The sequence below is a fragment of the Triticum aestivum genome, chromosome 1B (genome assembly GCF_018294505.1).
Source record: "Triticum aestivum cultivar Chinese Spring chromosome 1B, IWGSC CS RefSeq v2.1, whole genome shotgun sequence".
NCBI lineage: Eukaryota > Viridiplantae > Streptophyta > Magnoliopsida > Poales > Poaceae > Triticum > Triticum aestivum.
The window spans coordinates 16,579,583-16,602,990 of record NC_057795.1 but is presented as its reverse complement, the minus strand read 5'-3'; the positions used below and the strand labels follow the sequence as shown (position 1 = coordinate 16,602,990).

The following is a 23,408-nucleotide window of genomic DNA, read 5'->3' as shown; positions in this document are numbered from 1 at the left end:
CCTGTTGCTTTACGGTTTTGAATGACCAAGTCCTGCCTGATGCACCACGAGCTTAGGTCCTCGTCCACGAGCGGCTAAGATATTCAGAATCTAGCATAACCGAATTTCTGAGACCCTAGACGTACGTAGCAACCCTGCCGGCAACTGCAAGAAAGCTCCGGAGCCACCGATAATATGAGAGCATCAAATATGTGTGTATGGTATCAGTATACCACAAGTGATTGTAAATGACACTCCCTCTGTTCATCAATATAGGACCTTTTAGACTGACCATATACAAGTCTCTAAAACGTCTTATATTAATGAACAGAGGGAGTACTATATAAACCACAACCACCGCTCCGTGTGCGGAGTCAATCTAGCTCCCGGACTACTTTTTATGATGTCCACCACAATTGCAAATTAAGCTTCTCATTGAAACCGAAAGATTCTGCTCCGGTAATTTCTGATCGGCTGGGAAATTATGCTCTGACTCCATATAGCACCGTATGCTGTCTCACAGAAGGTGCATTAGTTGTCCTTTTCAGGATCGATAGTTTCTCTTAAACTGTACCGCCTTTTTAGTGTATTTTCCTCATGCAGATTTCCAGGAATTCGTCTCGAGCAACAGCCCCCTGTTCCCCCGGCCGAGTCTCTCCTTACTTCTGGCCGTAAACTGAATTTTAAATGCGTTGAATGAACCAGGAACAATTTCAGACAGACAAGAATGGACAAGAACACGTGATAACAGAGCAGAAGCAGAGTGTACCTCTCAAAATTGCTTCTGTAAATTTGAATCTGATGAATAAATGTGCTAAATCAAACAGAATATTTACTGTTTCCATCTGAGGTAAACTGATCATACCATCTCCGACAGGAAGTGGTTGCAGCAGACCAGATTAAAGGAATGAATCATAGTGCTAGTTTCTAACATCTCTTTTTACTAGGAGCAAACCAGGAAGAGACATAGTAGCAATGATAAAGGAGACTAGACTAAACTGTAAAAGAGTAAGGAACTAAACAAGATAAGGTTTCAAGACTTGAGTATCATGATAATGTACTGAAATACTGAAATGGGTTCAAGACTGAAGTACTGAAATGGGGAACTATATGTGCATAAATACCAATAAATAATTTGCACGATAGTAAAAACACACATATTTGTATTACAGGTAGCTTTACAAAAGAAAATGAAATTCAGATCAGCTTGCTGGTCACCTTGTCTATATACTTTTTAAGATAATAATGTGGTTATCTTGTCAACAAAATTACTGAACAAATGATTTTTAAACAATTTGTACAGATCGAATCCATATCAGTTTACCATAAACAGGATCAATTAACGGCACTATCTGTCTTTTTCCCCAAACTGCACTATCAATCTATAGTTATATGCACATGTGTAACTAGTTCAGTTCAGTTCAGCGGCTCTGTCGGTTTCCATCTTCAGAATGATGCAAGATGCTTGAGCCAACCAATTTCTGTGAGCCTGCTTTGACCTTCCCCTGTTCTACCTTTGGCTTCAGATCTTTGGAAAACCAAAGGTGCAGGAAGGCTGGCACTGACAATCAAGCCTAATTAGAATCTCAAATCCAACAAGAACATTAAAAGAAAAAAGCACATGCATATTCAGAAAGTGAACCAAATTGGTAACAAAAATACAAAAATAATACAACAAAGCAGCACTATGCAACATACACATGAGCTATTTATCACAATTTAATATTAAATGACTAAGCCTATCAAGTATATTATTTATTCCAGAGTTGCACTACCACTCCTATCAAAAGGGAAACAAATGAACTGCCATACAGAACTTAATGAATCAGAGCATCATCACACGTATTTGAATGTAAAACAATACAATTAGCTGGTAAGAAAATGGCCTAATTTTAATCCTCCTCACTGAAACAGAGAGATGGCAGAGTACATATATACTACTCCCTCACTGAAAATACTTGTCATGGATTTGAACTAAAACCACGACAAGTTTTTGGGAACGGAAGGAGTATGAAACATCAAACAAACTCAATCATTTTAGTTCCTGGCAGCAAGGGATTGCTGTGTTTCAGGAGTTATTACAGAAACAACAAACAATGAATGATAAGATGCAGTTGCAAAGAAAATAATAGCTGTTGATTCTATCACAGTACCATAGGACTCATTACAAATAATTAGAAGCGTGCACACTTAAAATGTATAAGAAATTAATATGATTTAAATTACCAAAGGACGTCACCGCTATTTTCGCTAACCAGGCTAAGCCCGTTTTCATTAATTGATCAAAATAACCAGTTCATTACAAATTACAAATTTACAATACAACAATAGAGGGAATGGAAATGAAGATAGCCAAGTTTGGGCACTAATAGGAAACCCGCTGCTGAGTGCTGCTCTCGAGCACCCACTACGGGGCAAAAACCTATTAGCAGTACCCAAAAGAGTCTAGAGCAGCATGACAGAAAAATTAAGGATTACAACAAAGTACAGACCTCCAGCAGCAGAAGACAACGGGAGGACACGAAAAGAGCATGACTAGGCACGGATCTCTAGAACATGCTTCATCTTGTTGTGCATCTCCTTCTGATCCCAGTCATCCTTGAAGCCCTTGTGCAGGTACAACATCCAGAGCTTCTTGAGAGATCCAAGGGCTTCGATGCCACGAGGGACCATACTCAGCTCCGAGAGTGACACGATGTAGATCCCATCAATGCATGGAATGGCGCCCTCTTTAATCTCCAGTTGCTTGACATCAGGCATGCTCTTCAAGACGAGTGTCTTCAGCTCGGAGAAGCACCCAGCAGAAAGAACCAATGTACCTGCACTGCTCACCCTGTTAAGACTGAGATAAGTGAGAGCTGACAGATGAGATGACAACAGCTGCAGCGGGTCTTCTGTCCCAAGATTGCACCAGCTTAGAGCCAGATACTTGAGATTCTTGCCATGGTCCTTAAATATTGGGCACTTGAGTGTCCCAGCAGCCCAGCCGCCTCTGATGATCAGTCTATGGAGCTTCTCAGACATTGGCTTGAGTGCCTGGAAAGAAAGTGTCTCCTTCTCATCACATGCACAGAGAAGTAAGCTGGAAAGTTGCGGCAAAACTGAGAGGGTCTTGAAAAGGTCATCACAGTTAGATGCATTGATGTCATCGATCCAAACAGTCTGCAACTTGCTCATTTTCTTCAGCTCTAGCGACAAGTCTTTGCTGGCATGGACGGTCTCAAGAGTTTGCAGTTCTTTAAAGTTGGAAATCGTTTTCGGTGCTTCCACTCCGACAAAGTACCTGAACTGCGCCTGCTTCTCATCAGCAAATCTGTCAGCTAAAAGGTGTTGTAGCTTGGCAACCTTCACAATTCCAGGTGGTAGCTTTTCTATTCTTGTTTGCTTGACGTCCAATGTCTCCAGGTTTGAGAGTTTTTCAATAGTGTCTGGCAGTGACTGAACATTTGTGCGCCTTAAGCCAATGTAGCGGAGATTGAACAGATTCCCAATGGATACTGGCAGTTGGTTGATTGCAGAGTCTTGAAGCTCGAGAACAGTAAGGTAGCTGGATCCAGACAAAACTGAGGAAATCATGTTGGTGGAGGATGAAGTTGCCCCAAGCGAGATGACGGTCCGGAGTCGTGGAAATTCCACTTCGGTAGCAACTGTGTTGCTGTCTCTCCAACCGCATGTTGAAAACCGGCGAACTTCTTTATCCACACGCATCATTTCGCCTTGATCATTCGCGGAACCAAACCTCTCCTCTTTAGCAATAACCAGGGCCAGGTCTCGGACAATGTCATGCATCTTACATTTACTAACCCTGAAGAGCTCATCCCTCTCCACAACTTCCAACATATTCCGACCGATGAGTTCCATGAGATTCCCCTCAGCCACTTCCTCCGGCGCGCTGTTATCTTTCTTCATCGCGAACCCTTCAGCAACCCACAACCGCACAAGGTTCTCCCGTGACATTGCATAGTCTTCAGGGAACAAGCTGCAGTACAGGAAGCAGTTCCTGAGATCACCTGGCAAGTCATGGTAGCTCAGATTAAGTATAGCTTGGGCATGGTTATTTGCCTGTAGTTCGCTCCGGAGATGATTGTACATGTGATTCCAGGCATGCTGTGTCGGCTGCTTCGTGGACAATAGGCTGCCAGAAGATACAATGGTCAATGGCAGGCCATGACACTTCTTAACTACATCACCAGCCACCTTCTCAAGCTCCGGAGGGCACTTGCGGTCTGGGGTGTTGTGGAAAGCCCTTGAGCAGAATAGCTTGAATGACTCGTCCCTACCCAATGGCTGGAGTTGTAGGCGACGGCTCGCTAGAGCAAGAGCCGCAACATCTTCCCTTCGTGTCGTGATCATAACACGGCTTCCTTGGAGACCCTGAAATGCACTGCACATCAGATCAGACTATATGCTTCTGGATTCCACACATCATCAAGCACGATCAAGCACTTTCTATCTTGTAGTATCTTCTTTATAGCCTCTGTTAACTCATAAACATCAGGTCTGGCGCCCGGACTAAGAGGTGATGGCGGCGGCGACTCTTGTGTGTACTGTATCTTGGTGAGCAATGCCTTCAGCAAATCAACTACAACATACGTCCGTGACACCACAATCCAAGCATGAGCATCAGGGAAGTTGGCTTTCTCCCGGTCATACACATTTTTCACAAGGGTTGTTTTCCCCAAGCCTCCCATACCAGAAACTGTAATCACTGTGGTTTCTTTTTCATCGGTGATCAGCCATTCGGTCAACTTGCCCCTGTTTTCACCAATTCCGACAAGGTCCTCATCGCTGCCTATCAACCTCTGCATGCTCATTTCTAATGGGTTGGACTATAGTACTCCAATAAATATGTAGTTCTTTGATGTGCCTGATCTCCCCCTCTATCTCTATAACTTCCTCGGCAATTTTACTAAAGACCTTAATGTGGCGTGAACTTCTGATGGCGTACCGATTTAGGAAGCCTTCGTCCTTGAGCTTAAGAGCCTCATACGAGTACTTGTCAATCACATCCTCAACGTGGTAGGCCAGCCTCCTCACATTTCCAATCCAACCCTTGACGACGTTGTTGCTGAGATGTGTTGTACCCAAGTCTTGAATTACACCATTCATCGTCTTCAGTTCTATATCGATTCTTTTGATCTTTATCGGCAATTCCTTTAGGTTGTCAACCTTCCTCGATAGCCTGTTGATGACAGCCAAGACAGCCTCATTCAAAACGATTGCCCCAATCTTTGACACAGCGAGGAGTATAGCCTCCGCCATTTGCTTCTGAAAAAACTCCAATATGGAACAAGTTATATCAGTTTCAGCTTGGACAAAATGTGGCATAATATGTTTATAAAGGATTATATCAGCTTCAGCTTGGACAAAATGTGGCATATTATATGCTTATAAAGGATGGTACACACAGCTATATTGCCACTTACTCCCTCCCTTCCTAATTATAAGTCGTTTTAGAGATTTCAATAAAGACTACATACAGATGTATATAGACATATTTTAGAGCATAGATTCACTTATTTTGCTCCGTTTGTAGTCGTTGTTGGAATCTCTAAAAAGATTTATATTTAGGATCGGAGGGAATAGTATTTAGCACGTTTAGCCAATTTGTTAACCAAGCTTAATTATCTTCTGCCCATAACATGTACAACGAAGACAAGCGCTATTGTATTATTATTACTTTGTTGATATAAAAGGAGCATGGATCCCACGTTCCATTTAACTGAAAACCAATTAATATGGCGATACAGCCCCAGCTTCCCCTGCCTTTCATCTGTCCCACAGGCATTCAGAAGTGCAGAAAACATCGGTTGGGCCGGGTTCCACTGTCAGAGATAACATAGCATCGAACAGAATTGATGGAGGCTTACCGTGCGATCCGCTTCCTGGCCGCTACCGTCGCTGCCACTATCCTCTCGGTTCGGCTGCAGTCGCCGTCGCCGGTTGGGATGGGAAGCTCAAGAAGCTCAGGCCGCGGCCTGGTCGCGTGGGGATTTGGGAATATCTTTGCTTGGTTGGTGCTTGGAGAGCAGGTGGCTTGGCCTCAACTCGGTCCTGGGTGTGGGTCGTCGGGGAGGCGATCGACCTGCGGCTCCCCGAATTCCATTCCATTCCGCGTCCTAGGCGCGGAACAGACGCGGTTTCTCTCTGTTGATTTTCTTTTTTTCTTTTTTCTGCTTTCTAAATACGCGACGAGCGCTTTCCAAATACGCACTGAATATTTCTACAAACACACGATGAACATTTCATAAATATGCCACAGGCATTTATATGCGTGAAATGTAAACACTTTGTTTTCGTTTTCAATAGAAGGATCCGATTTTTTTTGTTTTAAATGGCAATCAATTCTCCGTGGGTTAGACCATCTACAACCGGACTCCTCAAACACCAATCATTGCAAAGGCCGAGGGCCCTCCAAGCTTCGCGGGTGAACCCCGTGGATTCGCCTTCCCTCTGCCTTTGCTCCGGCTAGTAGTTTAGCTTACAAAATTTTTTTTAGTCCTCGCAGGTGCGACAGCACTTCTTCAAATTTTATCTTCTGAGCTCCAATCCCCTCTAGTCCATTCACCTGGACTGGGTCGTCGGGGTGCCAACCTGCGGCATCCTTTTACTGCCAAATTCCATGCCGCGGCCAAGACTGGGTTCCTCTTTGTCATTGTTTACCTACTTTATTTCCTCAAAAACCACACTAGTACTCCCTTTGGTCCAGAAAACTTGTCTTAGATTTGTCTATATATGAATATATCAAACTTTTCCAGGACAGAGGTAAAATTTAAAATGAAGAAAAGACTAGGTACACTCTTTTTATGAAAAAAGATTCTAGCAACATGCATGAATCTTCAAAGAAGCTACTACTCTCACGACCGTTTACAATTTAGAGCCTAGCAGCAACCGTACCATATGCATTTGCACTATGTCCAGATCAACAAGATGTTGACCCTTGACAGCCCATATATGCTAAAAATTAAAGTAAGATGCAATCTCAAAGCGTGCCACAGCCTGACGGCATCACTTTTCCTGTCTCTGCTTCTTCCTCCCTGAAGTTAATTACCAGCTATGCCAACACGCCTGCGATTGGTATATCTGCCCCAAGAATCTCCAGCAGCCCAGTGATGCCAAGAATCCAAGAGGTCGAGACGCGGAATTCCAGAACTCGGACTAGCGATAGCGCTGGTACATCCTCCGCAGATCTCGGCAGTGTATGCACGTCCATGGGGTCAGTGGAGGGTCGAGGCAGTACGAGTGTACCCACTGCGATCGGCACACGTGGCAGCTCAGTATAAGCTCTTCGGGCTCACGGCTGTGGCACATGTAGCAGGCCCCTTGGGCAGCAGACTGCACGTTGAGTTCGACCGGAAGGTGAGCATCGTAGAAACACAAGTACATCAGGTCAAGCGGTTACGGTTTTTTGCATAGTGGAACCAGATCTCACTCACCGATGATGATCCAGGAAAGTCGCCGTGGCCTTCGTCAGTAAACATGAAGATGCTGGTTGAAGCTCCACAGGGAACGGGGGTCTGCGAGTATATCTTCTGATCTGAAGTTCCGGCCTCGTCCACCTTGCTGATCCAGGAGAAACTGGCTTTGCAAAGTGGGCACGTTGAGACCTTTCCCCTGGAAGACTGAAACACACAACATGCACGTGTGTAAGCAACAGTTTCTACACTTTGATAAAAAATTAGTCAAGGAACAAACGAAAAAGGCTAACTAGAAGCATAGGTTTTTTGTTGACATCGAGTAATTTGTTTTGTTCAAGGCCTGCCTGCTGAGAGCTATTGGAAATGGTGACTGTATGTTCAATTTCTCATCTTATGTAAACTGGAAACATGTATTTCAATCAGGATGAAGTGCTATAGTGCTGTCCTGAATCCACGCTACCGTACAAGCATTAAGTGCATATTTCATGTTTTGTATAGTAGAGCAACGTATATATCCCAGAAATATTGATGTGCAAAAAAAACACATTATAAGCAGATTTTAAGGAATGAATTTAACTAAAGGATTTTATTTATGTTGACGCAACATACCAGACAATCCGCCCATCCTTGAATGCATGAATAACAGAACCGATGTCCACATGGTAAGATGCCCCTCGAGGAAGAGAAATCAGTCCAGCAAATGACACATGAAAGTTCTGCTTGTCTTTGCAGGCTCGATGATTCTTCCATGGTGGGCTTCTCATCATCTCCCTTGTCATCATCAGCTGTGATACCAAGGTCACTTTGATCTATTTTCTCTTGAGTACAGAAAGATGGTTCATGTCCTGACAAATCACCAGGTTGCAAGCTTCTTGACCTCTCACCCAAATCAATAGTTTCTTGCTCTTCACTCTTTTCTGGTTCATAATCATGCATACTAGTTTCACAATGATCGTATATGCTTTCCAAGGTAGATTGCCGAAAAGATGGTGCATTTGTGCTCCTCATTTTTCTCCGGGCTTCTGTAGTCGAAGTATCAAACATTTGTCGTTCCTCAAAACTATCTGACAAACTATCATCAGATAATTCCATAAGAGAGCGTGCATGCTTGCTTCGTGATCCCTTTCCCATAGGATCATTTCTTTCGCCCATCTGACCAACAACATCATTACGCAGGAGGCCTGACAAGTTTCCCTTTTGCTTCGATGTGCTCCGAGACGAAGTATAACTTGACGTGTGAAGGCCTTCTCTTATCTGTATTTTCATTAGATATATGTGTAAGTTTACAACTGAGAATAAAACAGTTAGCGCAAGGGACAACGAAACAAGCTGAAACACAAAGTCAACTGTTCATCTTATCTATTCATCAAAGACTACATCAGAATTTTCTCATCCTGGGAATGTAAATGTAGCTCATAGAATATTCGAGGTCATCTACATAGCAATAACACTTCATATAGGTGCCCTTTCCAGTTTCGAGCATTAAGCTAGACAAAATGAAGACCTTATGACAGCACAAAATGAAATCAAAAGTTATAGGTGTCCTTTCCAGTTTCGAGCATCTTCATAAAAATATTGGTAGGTTTCACAAAATGAAATCAAAAGTTTGTCAGGCTAAAGCTAGACAAAGGAATTTATTCAAAATGGTTCCAATGGCGTACGATTTGCAAATTACCATCAAACTTGAAGCATTGTCTCGCAGATGTAGGATATCTTTATCAGTTGACTTCTGCTCATGCTTTAAACGCTTTTTTCCTCCTTTAACATCTCCTGAACGAATCTTCTTTGAATTCCCGGCAACGACTAAATTCTGAAGACGACAGGGCAACCAAGCTCCATCAGGTAATTTACAGCATAACATGTCAGGAATAATGACACTTCTGAAAAAATAACGCATTCTTCTAAGACCGTCAACTATTTGGGGCAACGAAGAGAAACCACAATGGGATGAATCACAGCACAATACTTATAAAATATATAACAGAGTGAAATACACACACACAAAATTAGGCCACCTGTGAGAAACATCTACTTTAGCAACTCAAATTAACAGCTTCAATGAAAACAATACAGAAAAGAAAAAGGGTAATTTGAGCACTACACATGCAGTTAAAATATCAGATTCTAATACAAAAAAAAAAAACACATCAGGTTCAAGCCTCAACTTACTTGCAGGACATACATAGTGTATTTTACTAAAACGTCAGGACTAATCACTTAATTATTAATTTATTTCGTCAATCATACAGCTATAGAAAGCAAGAACACTGTCTTACTATATAGAGCATGCCTGTTGCATGATCTGTCATCACACAGCAAATCTCTTACAGAAAAGAGTAGCTTTTACTTAAGGAAATGGATCTAAACAGTGTTGTATTTGTTATCTGAAATGAATGAAAAAAATTGAACGGGTGAAATGTAAAACCTGAAGACCAAATGGAGAATTAAGGGATTGGATTCACAAACTAAATCAATTGGAAATAATGGCTCTTACTTCTTTTAATAGGGATGATTCCACCCAGTCCTGATGCTCAAAATCAGAATCAGAATCATCGATCTTGAGCACATCCCTGGCGTATGAAGTACTGCATAAATTAGAAGGTAATTCTTTTAAGCATGGATCCTCCCTGAAACTCGAAGCATTGTCTCGCGGACGTAGGATATCTTTATCAGTTGACTTCCGCTCACGCTTTAAATGCTTTTTTCCTCCTTTAACATCGCCTGAACGAATCTTCTTCGAATTCCCGGCAACAACTAAATTCTGAAGGCAACAGGGAAGCTCCATCAGGGAAATTTACAGCATAACATGTCAGGAATAATGACGCTTTAGAAAAAATATCATACTTTTCTAAGATCATCAACCATTTGGGCCAACCGAGGGAAACCACAATGTGATGAATAACAGCACAGTACTTACCGAATATATAATAGAGTGAAATACACAAAATTTTAGGCCACTTCTGAGAAACATCAACTTTAACAACTCAAATTAACAGCTTAAATGAAAACGATACAGAAAAGAAAAAGGTACTGAAATTTGAGTACAACACATGCAGATAAAATATCAGATTCTAATACAAAAAGTCCATCACATTCAGGCCTTATAACTTACTTACAGGACATACACGGTGCATCTACTAAAACGCCAGAACCAATCACTTAATTACTAACTTGTTTCTTCATTTATACAGTTATGGGAAGCAAGGACACTATCTTACTATATAGAGCATGCCTGTCGCATGATCTGTAATCACACAGCAAATCCCTTACAGAAAATAAGGCTTTTACTTGAGGAAATGGATCTAAACAGTGTTGTATTTGTTATCTGAAATGAATGGGAAAAATTGAACGGGTGAAATGTAAAACCTAAAGACTAAGTGGAAACAGAAAATAATGGCTCTTACTTCTTTTAATAGGGATGAACCCGACCATCCCTGATGCTCCCAATCAGAATCTGAATCATCAATCTTGACCACATCGCTGGCATATGAAGTATTGCATAAATCAGAAGGTAACTCTTTAAGGCATGGATCCTCCCTGAATGCATTTCTCTTGGACCGCTTGCCTGGCAAAGCAGACAGCTGTGGGACTGGCCCGGCTTCTTCACCACTGGACATCAAGCACAACAAGATTTTCTGAGGATTGCATACATAGTAAACGGTTTGATAGTGATTAAAAGGCATTACGCTACTTTGGCTAGTTTATTACAAGGCATCAACTAAGGGACACATAAAGAATTGTAAGTATCTACATCAAAGACACAGCTAAAGATGTTAACATGGACTTATAGCCAAAGCCAGCGGGGTCATAAATGTTCACAACAATCTGCATCATTTTGTCACAGCAAATTAGAATCTGAACATGCACATGGCGATGTTAAACTGGTTGTTAAACTGCTGCTGCTGCAAACATGCACATGGAAATCAGAAACAGGTTGTGAAAACAATTCTTGGTCCCAATTTTCACATTCACTCGTAGAATCATCCCTTACAACTAACTCATTCAATTACACAACAAAAGCAATTAACCATGACTACATGCATAACTGCACCGCGATAAAAACAGCTGAAGAAATCGGCTACCTTTCCATGGTGTAGGGGCCCTCGGGGAGGCGCCTCCCCTCCCTGAGGCAGTCCTGGAACCAGCGGTGGCTGACGATGCGCACCCGGAGCCTCCTGGCGATGTCGTACTTCTTCCCCTCGAGCCTCCAGCAAACCTAATCGCATTTGAACAAGGCAATGCAAATCAGCGGGGGCATGCGTGTATAGCGGAAACCAGAGTCGGCGATGGCGCCGCCGGCGAAACATTACCAGGTGGGTTATGGATCTGCTCATGGCGCCGACGTAGCTGGCGCCGGTCTCCGAGATGAGCTTCACGAGCCTGTGCCGCTCGTCGCCGTGGTATCCGCTCACCGTCGCTATCACCCCGCCCATCCCCGCCGCCGGCATGGCTCCGCCGCGGGCGCGAGGCTCCCGGGACTAGGCGGGCGCGCGAGGAGATCGGCCCGAGGACGGAGACGGAGGGTAGGAGGCTGAAGGCGGTGCGGTGGGGTGAGGGGACGGAGGGAGGGGAAGGGCCAGCGGCGGCGGCTAGGGCCGGCCGAGATTGGGAATGGGGAATGGGGAATGTTGGGCGCGTGCTGCTTCGATTTGGGATCCGCCGGTGGCATTCCTGGCGTAAATTCCACCAACTCCGCGATTTCGAATTCGCACCGGGTTTTTTTTTTTTTTGCCTTTGGCGCGTGCTGCGCGGCGATGGACGTCGGATTCGTCCATCACCCATCATCCACCGTTGGACCATGGGAACCGGGTCGAACGCAGCGGCGGCAAGCCCGTCTTCAGCGGTTATGACACGCAAGCATCATCCGGGCATTGCAGGCGCCGTCGGACTCCGCGGCGGCATAGTCGGCGCTCTAATCGCCGGCGCGCAACAGCGTTGGAGTTGCAATCACCGTCATGCAACAACATCATTGACGAATCAATGCATCCCCATCTCCGTTTTTCATCCATCTTCATCAGCAGACCGTGTGAGGCAGGGCCGCCGGAAGCAATGAATATGTCAACCTGAAACTGTAGGGAATTAGGGTTGGGCCCGACAGTGGGTGCATTACGAGACCTGGTACGGGCCTTCAATCCAGTGATGGTGCTCTTATCCGAGACAAAAAGAAAAAGGATCTAATGAGTAAGCTCAAACGGAGTCTAGGATTCCGACATGGTGTGGCGGTTAACTACGAGGGAAGAAGTGGTGGTTTAGCTTTTGTGGTGGAAGGATGATGTGGAGGTTTTAGTTAGACCACGGTATCGGTATTATATAGATGTGGCGATAACATTAGAGGGGAGAACCTTTAGATACATTCGAATCTATAATGAACCTCGTACTGAGCTTCGACAGAAGGCATGGGCTGTTCTAAGATATCTTAAGGCCCAAGATAATCTCCCTAGATGTATGATGGTGATTTTAACAAAAAGAAAGAGGATCTAATGAGTAAGCTCAAATGGAGTCTAGGATCCCGACATGGTGTGGCGGTTAAACATGTTGGAGCTCCCTTGATGGTGTGGCACACCTTGCATTTGGGAACGCTTATCCCTGGCCTTGTTGTGGACGTTTAGCCATTGGGGAGAGCACCACTCATCCACCAATACCTCCCAACAATCCATCCTATCCGCACACCATCTCGGGGGCACCTAAGTTAGACAAAGAGAAATTTCAGCGCTACGCCTACTAATCAAATCAAGGAAACTAAGTACAAGGCCTTAAGAATAATTAATTACCTTCATGTACTTTTCCTTACTCAGATACTTGTCGCGGCACTTCTTCTGGGCTCTCTTGATGTTAGTCGACGCGTAGTAGTCTCGAACAACCTGCACCCGAGCCTCGTGCCGTAAGTTCTGAAGTAGGTGCTTGCACTCGGCTTCAAGAATCATAGCCGCGTCCGCCTCGTGTTCCACAAGACACATGTAGAAGGGCTGCAATCAAACAAGACAACACTGATTAGTACAATCACTAGGTACTGTTGATTTTTAATTATGTAAAGGAGAAATTATCCAAAACCGCCATCTCACAATGTCGGCTACCGTCTCGCACAAGACACCATATACCTTCTCCTCCAGCGGGGTCGGGGCAGCCATGTACAGCTCCCAGCTCAATGCTAGTTGTGGAACCTCACCCTCACCAGGCAACATGACCTAGCCTGGGAAGTGGTGCCGGCAAAGCACACCAAGGACCTGGTTGGGCCTGCAGACACCAGAGGCGTGTTTCCAACCCCTGCAGTATGACAAGGCCAACACATTAGATATTCATTTGAAGAAACATGAAGGCAAAAGGTTAAAAAGAGTAAATGCACTTACTTCTCCCCGTTAGGCTCAATCAACCACCTCTGGTCGCAGGTTACCGGCACGGATGGGAGCTTTGTACCATCATGCTGGTAGACCTTCTTGCCCCCCTCAACCAGCTCGCCCTCGCTATAGCTATCATCAGAAAAGGTGTCCTCGCCACCATCAGCATGGCCACTAGTCTCCGGAGTCATGTGGTACGAAGACTCTAGGACCTGAGTCTCCTGGGACGAAGACTCTGGGACCCGAATCTCATCGGACAAAGGCTCGACGACCCGAGGCTCGTCGGCCCGAGGCTTGTGGACCGGAGTCCGAGACGGGTCCAAGTCAGACGGGTCCACCTGAGACGGAGCACTCCGGTGGTCCGGAGAATCAGCTGGGGGTGGCGGCGAGGAAGGTGCAGCGGCCTTCCTACCTCTCTTGCCGCCACGTCTACCTCTAGCTGCACCCCTCTTCGTCTTCCCCCGACCTCTCCCGGTCGAAGAAGAAGCGCCCGTCGGTGTCTACATGCTGTCTATCAACGCTCTCCGAAGGTGCTGGGGTGGAATAATAGCACCCCTCCCAGCATGCAGACATGGTAGGCCATGGCCTGCTCCTCCTCCGTGTGGGAGCCGACATAGATCGGGCTCACACGATAGGCCATGGACTGCTCCTCCTCTCGCTGGAACACGGTGAAAGCTGTGCCCTCAGAGGACCCAGCGAAACGAACCACAACAATCCCACGGCGCTGCCGGAACACACATCGAAGCCATGGCAGGAAGTTGGTCTTGGGGGGGGGGGAGATGTTGATGAGGCAAACCAAAGAGTGCTGATCGAGAACCAGGGGGAAGTGGATGTCGAGCGAGGTGGGACGGCCGCGAACCACCGGCTCCATAGGGGCGGTGGGAGCAAGGGCTGGGCTAGGGAGAGAGGGGACGATGGCGAGTGAAATGGAGAGGTCAGGGCTAACCACTGTCGTGGGGTGTGAAGAAGCGGGGAAGCGGGTACTAATAGACACAGTAGAGGATCTAGGGTTAGAGACATAGACCCGGATACCACATTGGAAGCTAAGGTGCCCAACCCGACGACACAGCCAGCAGACAACAGGATCTCGACAATCCCAACGTTTATGGCTAAGAGAGAGGCAGCGGAAGCAGCGCCGGTGTAAATCGCCGGGTTTGCCATATCTGAAAAGCGGATTTGGTGCGGCACGCGAGGGATTTCCTGGAGGAGGAGGAGATAGCAGTGGGTCTCTATAGGCACTAGTGTAGAACCGGCCTTTAGTGCCGGTTCGTGACGGTCTTTAGTGCCGGTTCGCCAACCGGCACTAAAGAGTGGGGACTAAAGGTCCCCCCCTTTAGTACCGGTTCGTCATGAACCGGCGCTAAAGTGCAAACACGTGGCACGAGCCAGGCCCGGGTGCGTGTAGGACATTAGTACCGGTTGGTAACACCAACCGGTACTAAATGTTTGGGTGTTTTTTTTTTATTTTTGCTTCAATTTTGTGTTTTCAATTTTTGCTTTATTTTCCATTTAATTCTTTTTTGTTTGCTGGTATTTCATGATACTACAAATTGTACACGTTATGCATATATATAAATAGATTTTCTCGTACATAGAACCGCATATATATATATATAATATATATCATCGATATCGAATGTCTCACAGCCAACACCATTAACTATTCACACATACACATGTATATACATATACAATTTCTCCTACATGTTGCCTTGGTGCCTTCGAAGCACGATGACAAGTGGTTCATGGGGCGGTAGCGGGTAATAGTATTCTTCTTTGGGATCTATGACCTGGTTGAGCAAAAATCCGGTTATTTCCTCTTGAAGTGCTAGTATGCGGTCCGCTGGTAGGAGCTTATCCCGCACCTCTCTGAACTGTTAAGAAGGAGATCAATATGCATGTGTATTAGTTGTGTTACAACATATCAATAATGGTGTGAATAGTGTTCTGACAACGTACCCAATCCTGTCTTTGAGATCTGCTCCTTTCGGACGCCATCATGCGAATGTTCTTGCAATTGTAGAATGCACACAAATCATTCCCCAACGCCTGCTTCAGGGCCTTTACGAGAATGGAATTGAATCAGATAATGATTAATTAAGCATGATAATTAATTAATGGTATTGAAACAAAAATTAAAGAGATGGCTAGCTAGTACTACTTAATTACTTACCTTTGGTCGATGCCAAAACAACTTTTTTGGCCATTTGCCTGGAGTCACCTTGATGAACTTTGCCCAAGCCCTGCCCGCCAGCAAAGAAAATTAATAAAGGGGTTATTAAATAGTTCATATCAGGAAATGACGAACTAATAATAGGCCGAGATATAGTTAATAATGATTGAAATTACCTGTTGACTATCCCCTTCATGATGGTGTAGTTTTTATCTTCTTTAAGTAGCGAGTCCAGTACTTCAACTGTTGCTTTGTCAACTTTAATGACTAACAAGATCCAGTGGAAACTGCATGCGCACATGTTTGCATGTCTTAATTAAGCGGGCATGTGCATAAAATTAATCAACTATCGTAAACCGTATACACTTAATTATTAACATCTAGCTAGCTAGTAAGCAAAAACAAAATTTGTATTAACTCACAGGAAGTTGTAAGGAAGTAGTATATCTTCATTGGTATTGAGGTGCTTCAAGAACTCTAGCATGCTTTCCTCTACACTTGCTTGAGAAGTCGCAAGATTCCATGTGTACTCATTAATAGTATTTGGGTCAATGAACCCAATGCCATAGCATCCAGATTTTTTCATTTCATACATCTTCATCCTGCATATAATACCACAGAAAAGAATATATAGTGAGGATAATTACATGTAATGATTGATCAAAAATTACAGAAAAAAATCACTTACAAACAATAGCAACTGATGAGAGATTTGTCGAGTGCGTCTTGATTGTATAACTGAAATAGTTCTGAATACTCAACGCACAGAGCTTTCTCATGGTAGTAATGCTCCTTCTTGACATTCACCATGAGGGACTCTCGATTGGAAATCTTGGTGATGTTCATGTACCATTGATGCAATTCATACATTCTCGTTGGGAGGTTCTTGACCTTGTCTGGCTCGACCAAAGGTTGGCCCCGGATATATTTCTGTTTTATTTCCTCCTCTCCAAGCGGAGACATGGGCTTAATTTCGAGGAGTTGTCCAACAGAGATCTTGAGCATTTCAACCTGCATTATATACTCCTCCGTTATTACCACATCGCCTAGCTGGGGAACTTTAACGGTTTGCCCACAATAATATTGGGCGCGCGGCCTCCTCTCATGTGTTGTTGGCACAACAAGCGGGGGGATCGATTGCGCCGCCTGTTCTCCCAGCTGGGGAACAGTTTTCCCGCATTTTTTGCCCGCTGCTTGTTGGCTCGAGCTCGAGCTCGCTTCCTTCTTTAGCCGTTCTCGATGTAGCTTCCTGATTTGGCGCTCATAGTCCGAGTCAACAGGCTTGGGAGCTGGTTCTCTAGAAATACGAATGAAGTGGTCAATCGTTTTCTCAGGCACTTTCTCCTTTGGCGGCGGTGTCGGTTTCGGTCCAAAATGGGTGCCCACTTGGGCCTACACTATGGCTGCGTTTTGCTCCTCGGTCATGTTGTAAGGCCTCTGAGGAAGAGGAGCGAGGCTTGGACCATATTTATATCGCTTGTCTCTGCTTGTACTTCCTGTACTACCTCAACTCGTACCGCTACGTGCTACGTCTTGAGCTTGCGTTGGTTTTCCTCGAAGAGGAGAGGGTGATGCAGCAAGTGTAGCGTAAGTATTTCCCTCAGTTTTGAGAACCAAGGTATCAATCCAGTAGGAGGCTCCTCAAAAGTCCCACGCACCTACACAAACAAACTGAGAACTCGCAACCAACGCGATAAAGGGGTTGTCAATCCCTTCACGGCCTCTTGCGAAAGTGAGATCTACTAGAGAGATAATAATATAATTTTGGTATTTTTAATATAGATGCAAAAAGTAAAGATGCAAATAAAAGTAGTTTAAAAGCAAATATGATAAGAGATAGACCCAGGGGCCATAGGTTTCACTAGAGGCTTCTCTCGAGATAGCATAAGTATTACGGTGGGTGAACAAATTACTGTCGAGCAATTGATAGAAAAGCGCATAGTTATGAGATTATCTAGGCATGATCATGTATATAGGCATCACGTCCATAACAAGTAGACCGACTCCTGCCTGCATCTACTACTATTACTCCACACATCGACCGACTCCTGCCTGCATCTAGAGTATTAAGTTCATAAGAACAGAGTAACGCCTTAAGCAAGATGACATGATGTAGAGGGATAAACACATGCAATATGATATAAACCCCATCTTGTTATCCTCGATGGCAACAATACAATATGTGTCTTGCAACCCTTTCTGTCACTGGGTAAGATCACCGCAAGATTGAACCCAAAGCTAAGCACTTCTCCCATGGCAAGAAAGATCAATCTAGTAGGCCAAACCAAACTGATAATTCAAAGAGACTTGCAAAGATAACTCAATCATACATAAAAGAATTCAGAGAAGATTCCAATATTATTCATAGATAAACTTGATCGTAAACCCACAATTCACCGGATCTCGACAAACACACCGCAAAAAGAGATTACATCGAATAGATCTCCACAAGAGAGGGGGAGAACATTGTATTGAGATCCAAAAAGAGAGAAGAAGCCATCTAGCTAATAATTATGGACCAGTAGGTCCATGGTAAACTACTCACAACTCATCGGAGAGGCCATGGTGTTGATGTAGAAGCCCTCCGTGGTCGATTCCCCCTCCGGCAGTGGAAATTGTGTTTCGTGGTGCTCCTGGATGTTTTCGGGGTCCGTAGGTATATATAGGAGGAAGAAGTACGTCGGTGGACGCCCGAGGGGCCCACGAGACAGGGGGCGCGCCCTACAGGGGGGGGGCCTCCTATCTCGTGGGGCCCTCGGAGCTTTCTTGACTTGCACTCCAGGCTTGACCGGATCAGATTTGTTCCAAAAATAACGCTCCCGAAGGTTTCATTCCGTTTGGACTCCGTTTGATATTCCTTTTCTTCAAAATACTGAAATAGGCAAAAAAACAGCAATATGGGTTGGGCCTCCGGTTAGTAGGTTAGTCCCAAAAATGATATAAATATGTAGAATAAAGCCCATAAACATCCAAAAGGGGTAATATAATAGCATGGAACAATCAAAAATTATAGATACGTTGGAGACGTATCAAGCATCCCCAAGCTTAATTCCTACTCGTCCTCGAGTAGGTAAATGATAAAAAGAGAATTTTTGATGTGGAATGCTACCTAGCATAATTCATAATGTAATTTTCTTCATTGTGGCATGAATGTTCAGATCCAAATGAATACAAAATAAAAGTTCATACTGACATAAGAAATAGTAATACTTCAAGCATACTAATCAAAGTAATCATGTCTTCTCAAGATAACATGGCTAAAGAAAGTTATCCCTACAAAATCATATAGTCTGGCTGTTGCTCTATCTTCATCACACAAAGTATTTAATCATGCACAACCCCGATGACAAGGCAAGCAATTGTTTCATACTTTAATAATCTCAAACTCTTTCAACTTTCACGCAATACATGAGCGTGAGCCATGGACATAACACTATATGTGGAATACAATGGTGGTTGTGAAGAAGACAAAAAAGGAGAAGATAGTCTCACATCAACTAGTTGTATCAACGGGCTATGGAGATGCCCATTAATAGATATCAATGTGAGTGAGTAGGGATTGCCATGCAACGGATGCACTAGAGATATAAATATATGAAAGCTCAACAAAAGAAACTAAGTGGGTGTGCATCCAACTCGCTTGCTCACGAAGACCTGGGGCATTTTGAGGAAGCCCATCATTGGAATATACAAGCCAAGTTTTATAATGAAAAATTCCCACTAGTATATGAAAGTGACAACAAATGAGACTCTTTATCATGAAGATCATGGTGCTATTTTGAAGCACAAGTGTGGAAAAAGGAGATAGTAGCATTGTCCCTTCTCTTTTTTTCTCTCATTTTCTTTTTTTTTCTTTTTTTTTCTTTGGCCCTTTTTTCTTTTTTTTTCTTTTTGTAAAGTCCTAAGTCTCATCCTGACTTGTGGGGGAATAATAGCCTTCATCATCCTTTCCTCACTAGGACAATGCTCTAATAATGAAGATCATCACACTTTTATGGATTTACAACTCAAAGCTAGAACAAGATATGACTCTATATGAATGCCTCCGGCGGTGTACCGGGATATGCAATGAATCAAGAGCGACATGTATGAAAATTATGAAGGTGGCCTTGCCATAAATATGATGTTAACTACAAGATCATGCAAAAAGCAATATGACAAAAGTAATGTGTGTCATATGAACGGAATGGTGGAAAGTTGCATGGCAATATATCTCGAAATGGCTATGGAAATGCCATAATAGGTAGGTATGGTGGCTGTTTTGAGGAAGGTAAATAAAGGGTTTATGGTACCGGCGAAAATTGCGTGGCACAAGAGAGGCTAGCAATGGTGGAAGGGTGAAAGGGTGCGTATAATCCATGGACTCAACATTAATCAAAAGAACTCATATACTTATTGCAAAAATTTAGTAGTCATCAAAAACCAAAGCACTATGCGCATGCTCCTAGGGGGATAGATTGGTAGGAAAAGACCATCGCTCGTCCCCGACCGCCACTCATAAGGAAGACAATCAATAAATAAAATTGTGCTCCAACTTTATCACAAAGCGGTTCACCATACGTGCATGCTACGGGAATCACAACCCTTAACACAAGTATTTTTTATAATCACCTCAACTAACATGATTCTAATATTACTACCTCCATATCTCAAAACAATTATCAAGAATCATATTGATCATAGCATCCAATTCACTTCCTGTGATAGTTTTGTTGGGGAACGTAGCAGAAATTCAAAATTTTCCTACGTGTCACCAAGATCTATCTATGGAGAAACCAGCAACGAGGGGGAGGAGAGTGCATCTACATACCCTTGTAGATCGCTAAGCGGAAGCGTTCAAGAGAACGGGGTTGAAGGAGTCGTACTCGTCGTGATCCAAATCACCGGAGATCCTAGTGCCGAACGGACGACACCTCCGCGTTCAACACACGTACAGCCCGGTGACGTCTCCCATGCCTTGATCCAGCAAGGAGAGAGGGAGAGGTTGAGGAAGACTCCATCCAGCAGTACCACAACGGCGTGGTGGTGGTGGAGCGTGGCAATCCTGCAGGGCTTCGCCAAGCACCGCGGGAGAGGAGGAGTACTTGGGAGAGGGGGAGGGCTGCGCCAGAACTTGGGGTGCGGCTGCCCTCCCACCCCCCACATATATATAGGGGCAAGGGAGAGGGGGTCCGGCCCCCTCAGATCCAATCTGAGGAGGGGGCGGCGGCCAAGGGGGTTGCCTTGCCCCCCAAGGCAAGGGGGGCGCCCCCTTTTAGGGTTTCCCCCAAGCCCTAGGCGCCTTGGGCCTTGGTGGGGGGGCGCACCAGCCCACCTGGGGCTGGTCCCCTCCCACACTTGGCCCATGCAGCCCTCTGGGGCCGGTGGCCCCACTTGGTGGACCCCCGGGACCCTCCCAGTGGTCCCGGTACATTACAGATAGCACCCGGAACTTTTCCGGTGACCAAAACAGGACTTCCCATATATAAATCTTTACCTCCGGACCATTCTGGAACTCCTCGTGATGTCCGGGATCTCATCCGGGACTCCGAAAAACATTCGGTAACCACATACAAACTTCCTTTATAACCCTAGCATCATCGAACCTTAAGTGTGTAGACCCTACGGGTTCGGGAACCATGAAGACATGACCGAGATGTTCTCCGGTCAATAACCAGCAGCGGGATCTGGATACCCATGTTGGCTCCCACATGTTCCACGATGATCTCATCGGATGAACCACGATGTCAAGGACTCAATCGATCCCGTATACAATTCCCTTTGTCTAGCGGTATTGTACTTGCCCGAGATTCGATCGTCGGTATCCCGATACCTTGTTCAATCTCGTTACCGGCAAGTCTCTTTACTCGTTCCATAACACATCATCCCGTGATCAACCCCTTGGTCACATTGTGCACATTATGATGATGTCCTACCGAGTGGGCCCAGAGATACCTCTCCGTCAACCGGAGTGACAAATCCCAGTCTCGATTTGTGCCAACCCAACAGACACTTTCGGAGATACCTGTAGTGCACCTTTATAGCCACCCGGTTACGTTGTGACGTTTGGTTCACCCAAAGCATTCCTATGGTATCCGGGAGTTGCACGATCTCATGGTCTAAGGAAATGATACTTGACATTTAGAAAAGCTTTAGCATACGAACTACGATCATTGTGCAGGCTTAGGATTGGGTCTTGTCCATCACATCATTCTCCTAATGATGTGATCATGTCATCAACGACATCCAATGTCCATGGTCAGGAAACCATAACCATCTGTTGATCAACGAGCTAGTCAACTAGAGGCTTACTAGGGACATGGTGTTGTCTATGTACCCACACATGTATCTGAGTTTCCTATCAATACAATTATAGCATGGATAATAAACGATTATCATGAACAAGGAAATATAATAATAACTAATTTATTATTTCCTCTAGGGCATATTTCCAACGGTCTCCCACTTGCACTAGAGTCAATAATCTAGTTCACATCGCCATGTGATTAACACTCACAGGTCACATCACCATGTGACCAACATCCAAAGAGTTTACTAGTGTCAGTAAACTAGTTCACATCATCATGTGATTAAGACTCAATGAGTTTTGGGGTTTGATCATGTTTTGCTTGTGAGAGAGGTTTTAGTCAACGGGTCTGCAACATTCAGATCCGTAAAAAAACATTCAGATCCGTATGTACTTCGCAAATCTCTATGTCATATTGTAAATGCTGCTTCCACGCTCCATTTGGAGCTATTCCAGATGGTTGTTCCACTATACGTATCCGGTTTGCTACTCAGAGTCACTCGGATAGGTGTTAAAGCTTGCATTGACGTAACCCTTTACGCGGAACTCTTTATCACCTCCATAATCGAGAAACATGTCCTTATTTTCTCCAAGGACAATTTTTGACCGCTTTCCAATGATCCCCATTCCTGGATCATTCTTGTACGCCTTGACTGACTCATGGCAAGGCACACTTCCGGTGCGGTACACAACATAGCATACTATAGAGCCTACGTCTGAAGCATAGGGGACGACCTTCGTCCTTTGTCTCTCTTCTGCCATGGTCGAGCCTTAACTCTTAACTTCATACCTTACAACTCAGGCAAGAACTCCTTTTTTGACTGATCCATCTTGAACACCTTCAAGATCATGTCAAGGTATATGCTCATTTGAAAGTACCATTTAGCGTTTTTGATCTATCCTCATAGATCTTGATGCTGAATGTTCAAGCAACTTATTCCAGGTTTTCTATTGAAAAACACCTTTCAAATAACCCTATATGCTTTCCAGAAATTCTACATCATTTCTGATCAACAATATGTCAACAACATATACTCATCAGAATTTCTATAGTGCTCCCACTCACTTCTTTGGAAATACAAGTTTCTCATAAACTTTGTATAAACCCAAAATCTTTGATCATCTCATCAAAGCGTACATTCCAACTCCGAGATGCTTACTCCAGTCCTTAGAAGGATTGCTGGAGCTTTGCATATTTGTTAGCATTCTTCAGGATT

General features: G+C 44.4%; 1 protein-coding gene and 1 pseudogene across 2 annotated transcripts; both read right to left on the bottom strand.

The window, feature by feature from the left end:
- Nucleotides 1–2,437: 2,437 nt before the first annotated feature.
- On the bottom strand, nt 2,438–5,241 carry LOC123084768 (disease resistance protein RPM1-like; annotated as a pseudogene).
- Nucleotides 5,242–6,646: 1,405 nt separating this feature from the next.
- LOC123103925 (uncharacterized) lies at nt 6,647–12,046 on the bottom strand. 2 transcript variants are annotated; one of them, XM_044525632.1, is made up of 8 exons: nt 11,708–11,893; nt 11,480–11,613; nt 10,802–11,006; nt 9,892–10,158; nt 9,073–9,207; nt 8,007–8,651; nt 7,416–7,601; nt 6,648–7,314 (listed from the first exon to the last, which is right to left on the bottom strand). In XM_044525632.1, exons 1-8 carry the CDS (start codon nt 11,843–11,845, stop codon nt 7,138–7,140), a joined length of 1,887 nt encoding a protein of 628 aa, XP_044381567.1. In that variant the 5' UTR covers nt 11,846–11,893; the 3' UTR covers nt 6,648–7,137. The 2 variants fall into 2 exon arrangements, with proteins under 2 accessions (XP_044381562.1, XP_044381567.1); XM_044525627.1 differs by lacking the exon at nt 9,892–10,158 and having other exon boundaries at nt 6,647–7,314; nt 11,708–12,046.
- Between the last annotated feature and the right edge of the window lie 11,362 nt (nt 12,047–23,408).

Excerpts from the sequence above, each read along its gene's own strand:
- LOC123103925 (XM_044525632.1), bottom strand. The coding sequence starts at position 11,845 with ATGCCGGCGGCGGGGATGGGCGGGGTGATAGCGACGGTGAGCGGATAC. Across the intron at positions 11,614-11,707 it reads GCAGATCCATAACCCACCTG|GTTTGCTGGAGGCTCGAGGG; the intron begins GTAATGTTTCGC and ends AAATGCGATTAG. Across the intron at positions 10,159-10,801 it reads GTTCATCCCTATTAAAAGAA|AATTTAGTTGTTGCCGGGAA; the intron begins GTAAGAGCCATT and ends TGTTGCCTTCAG.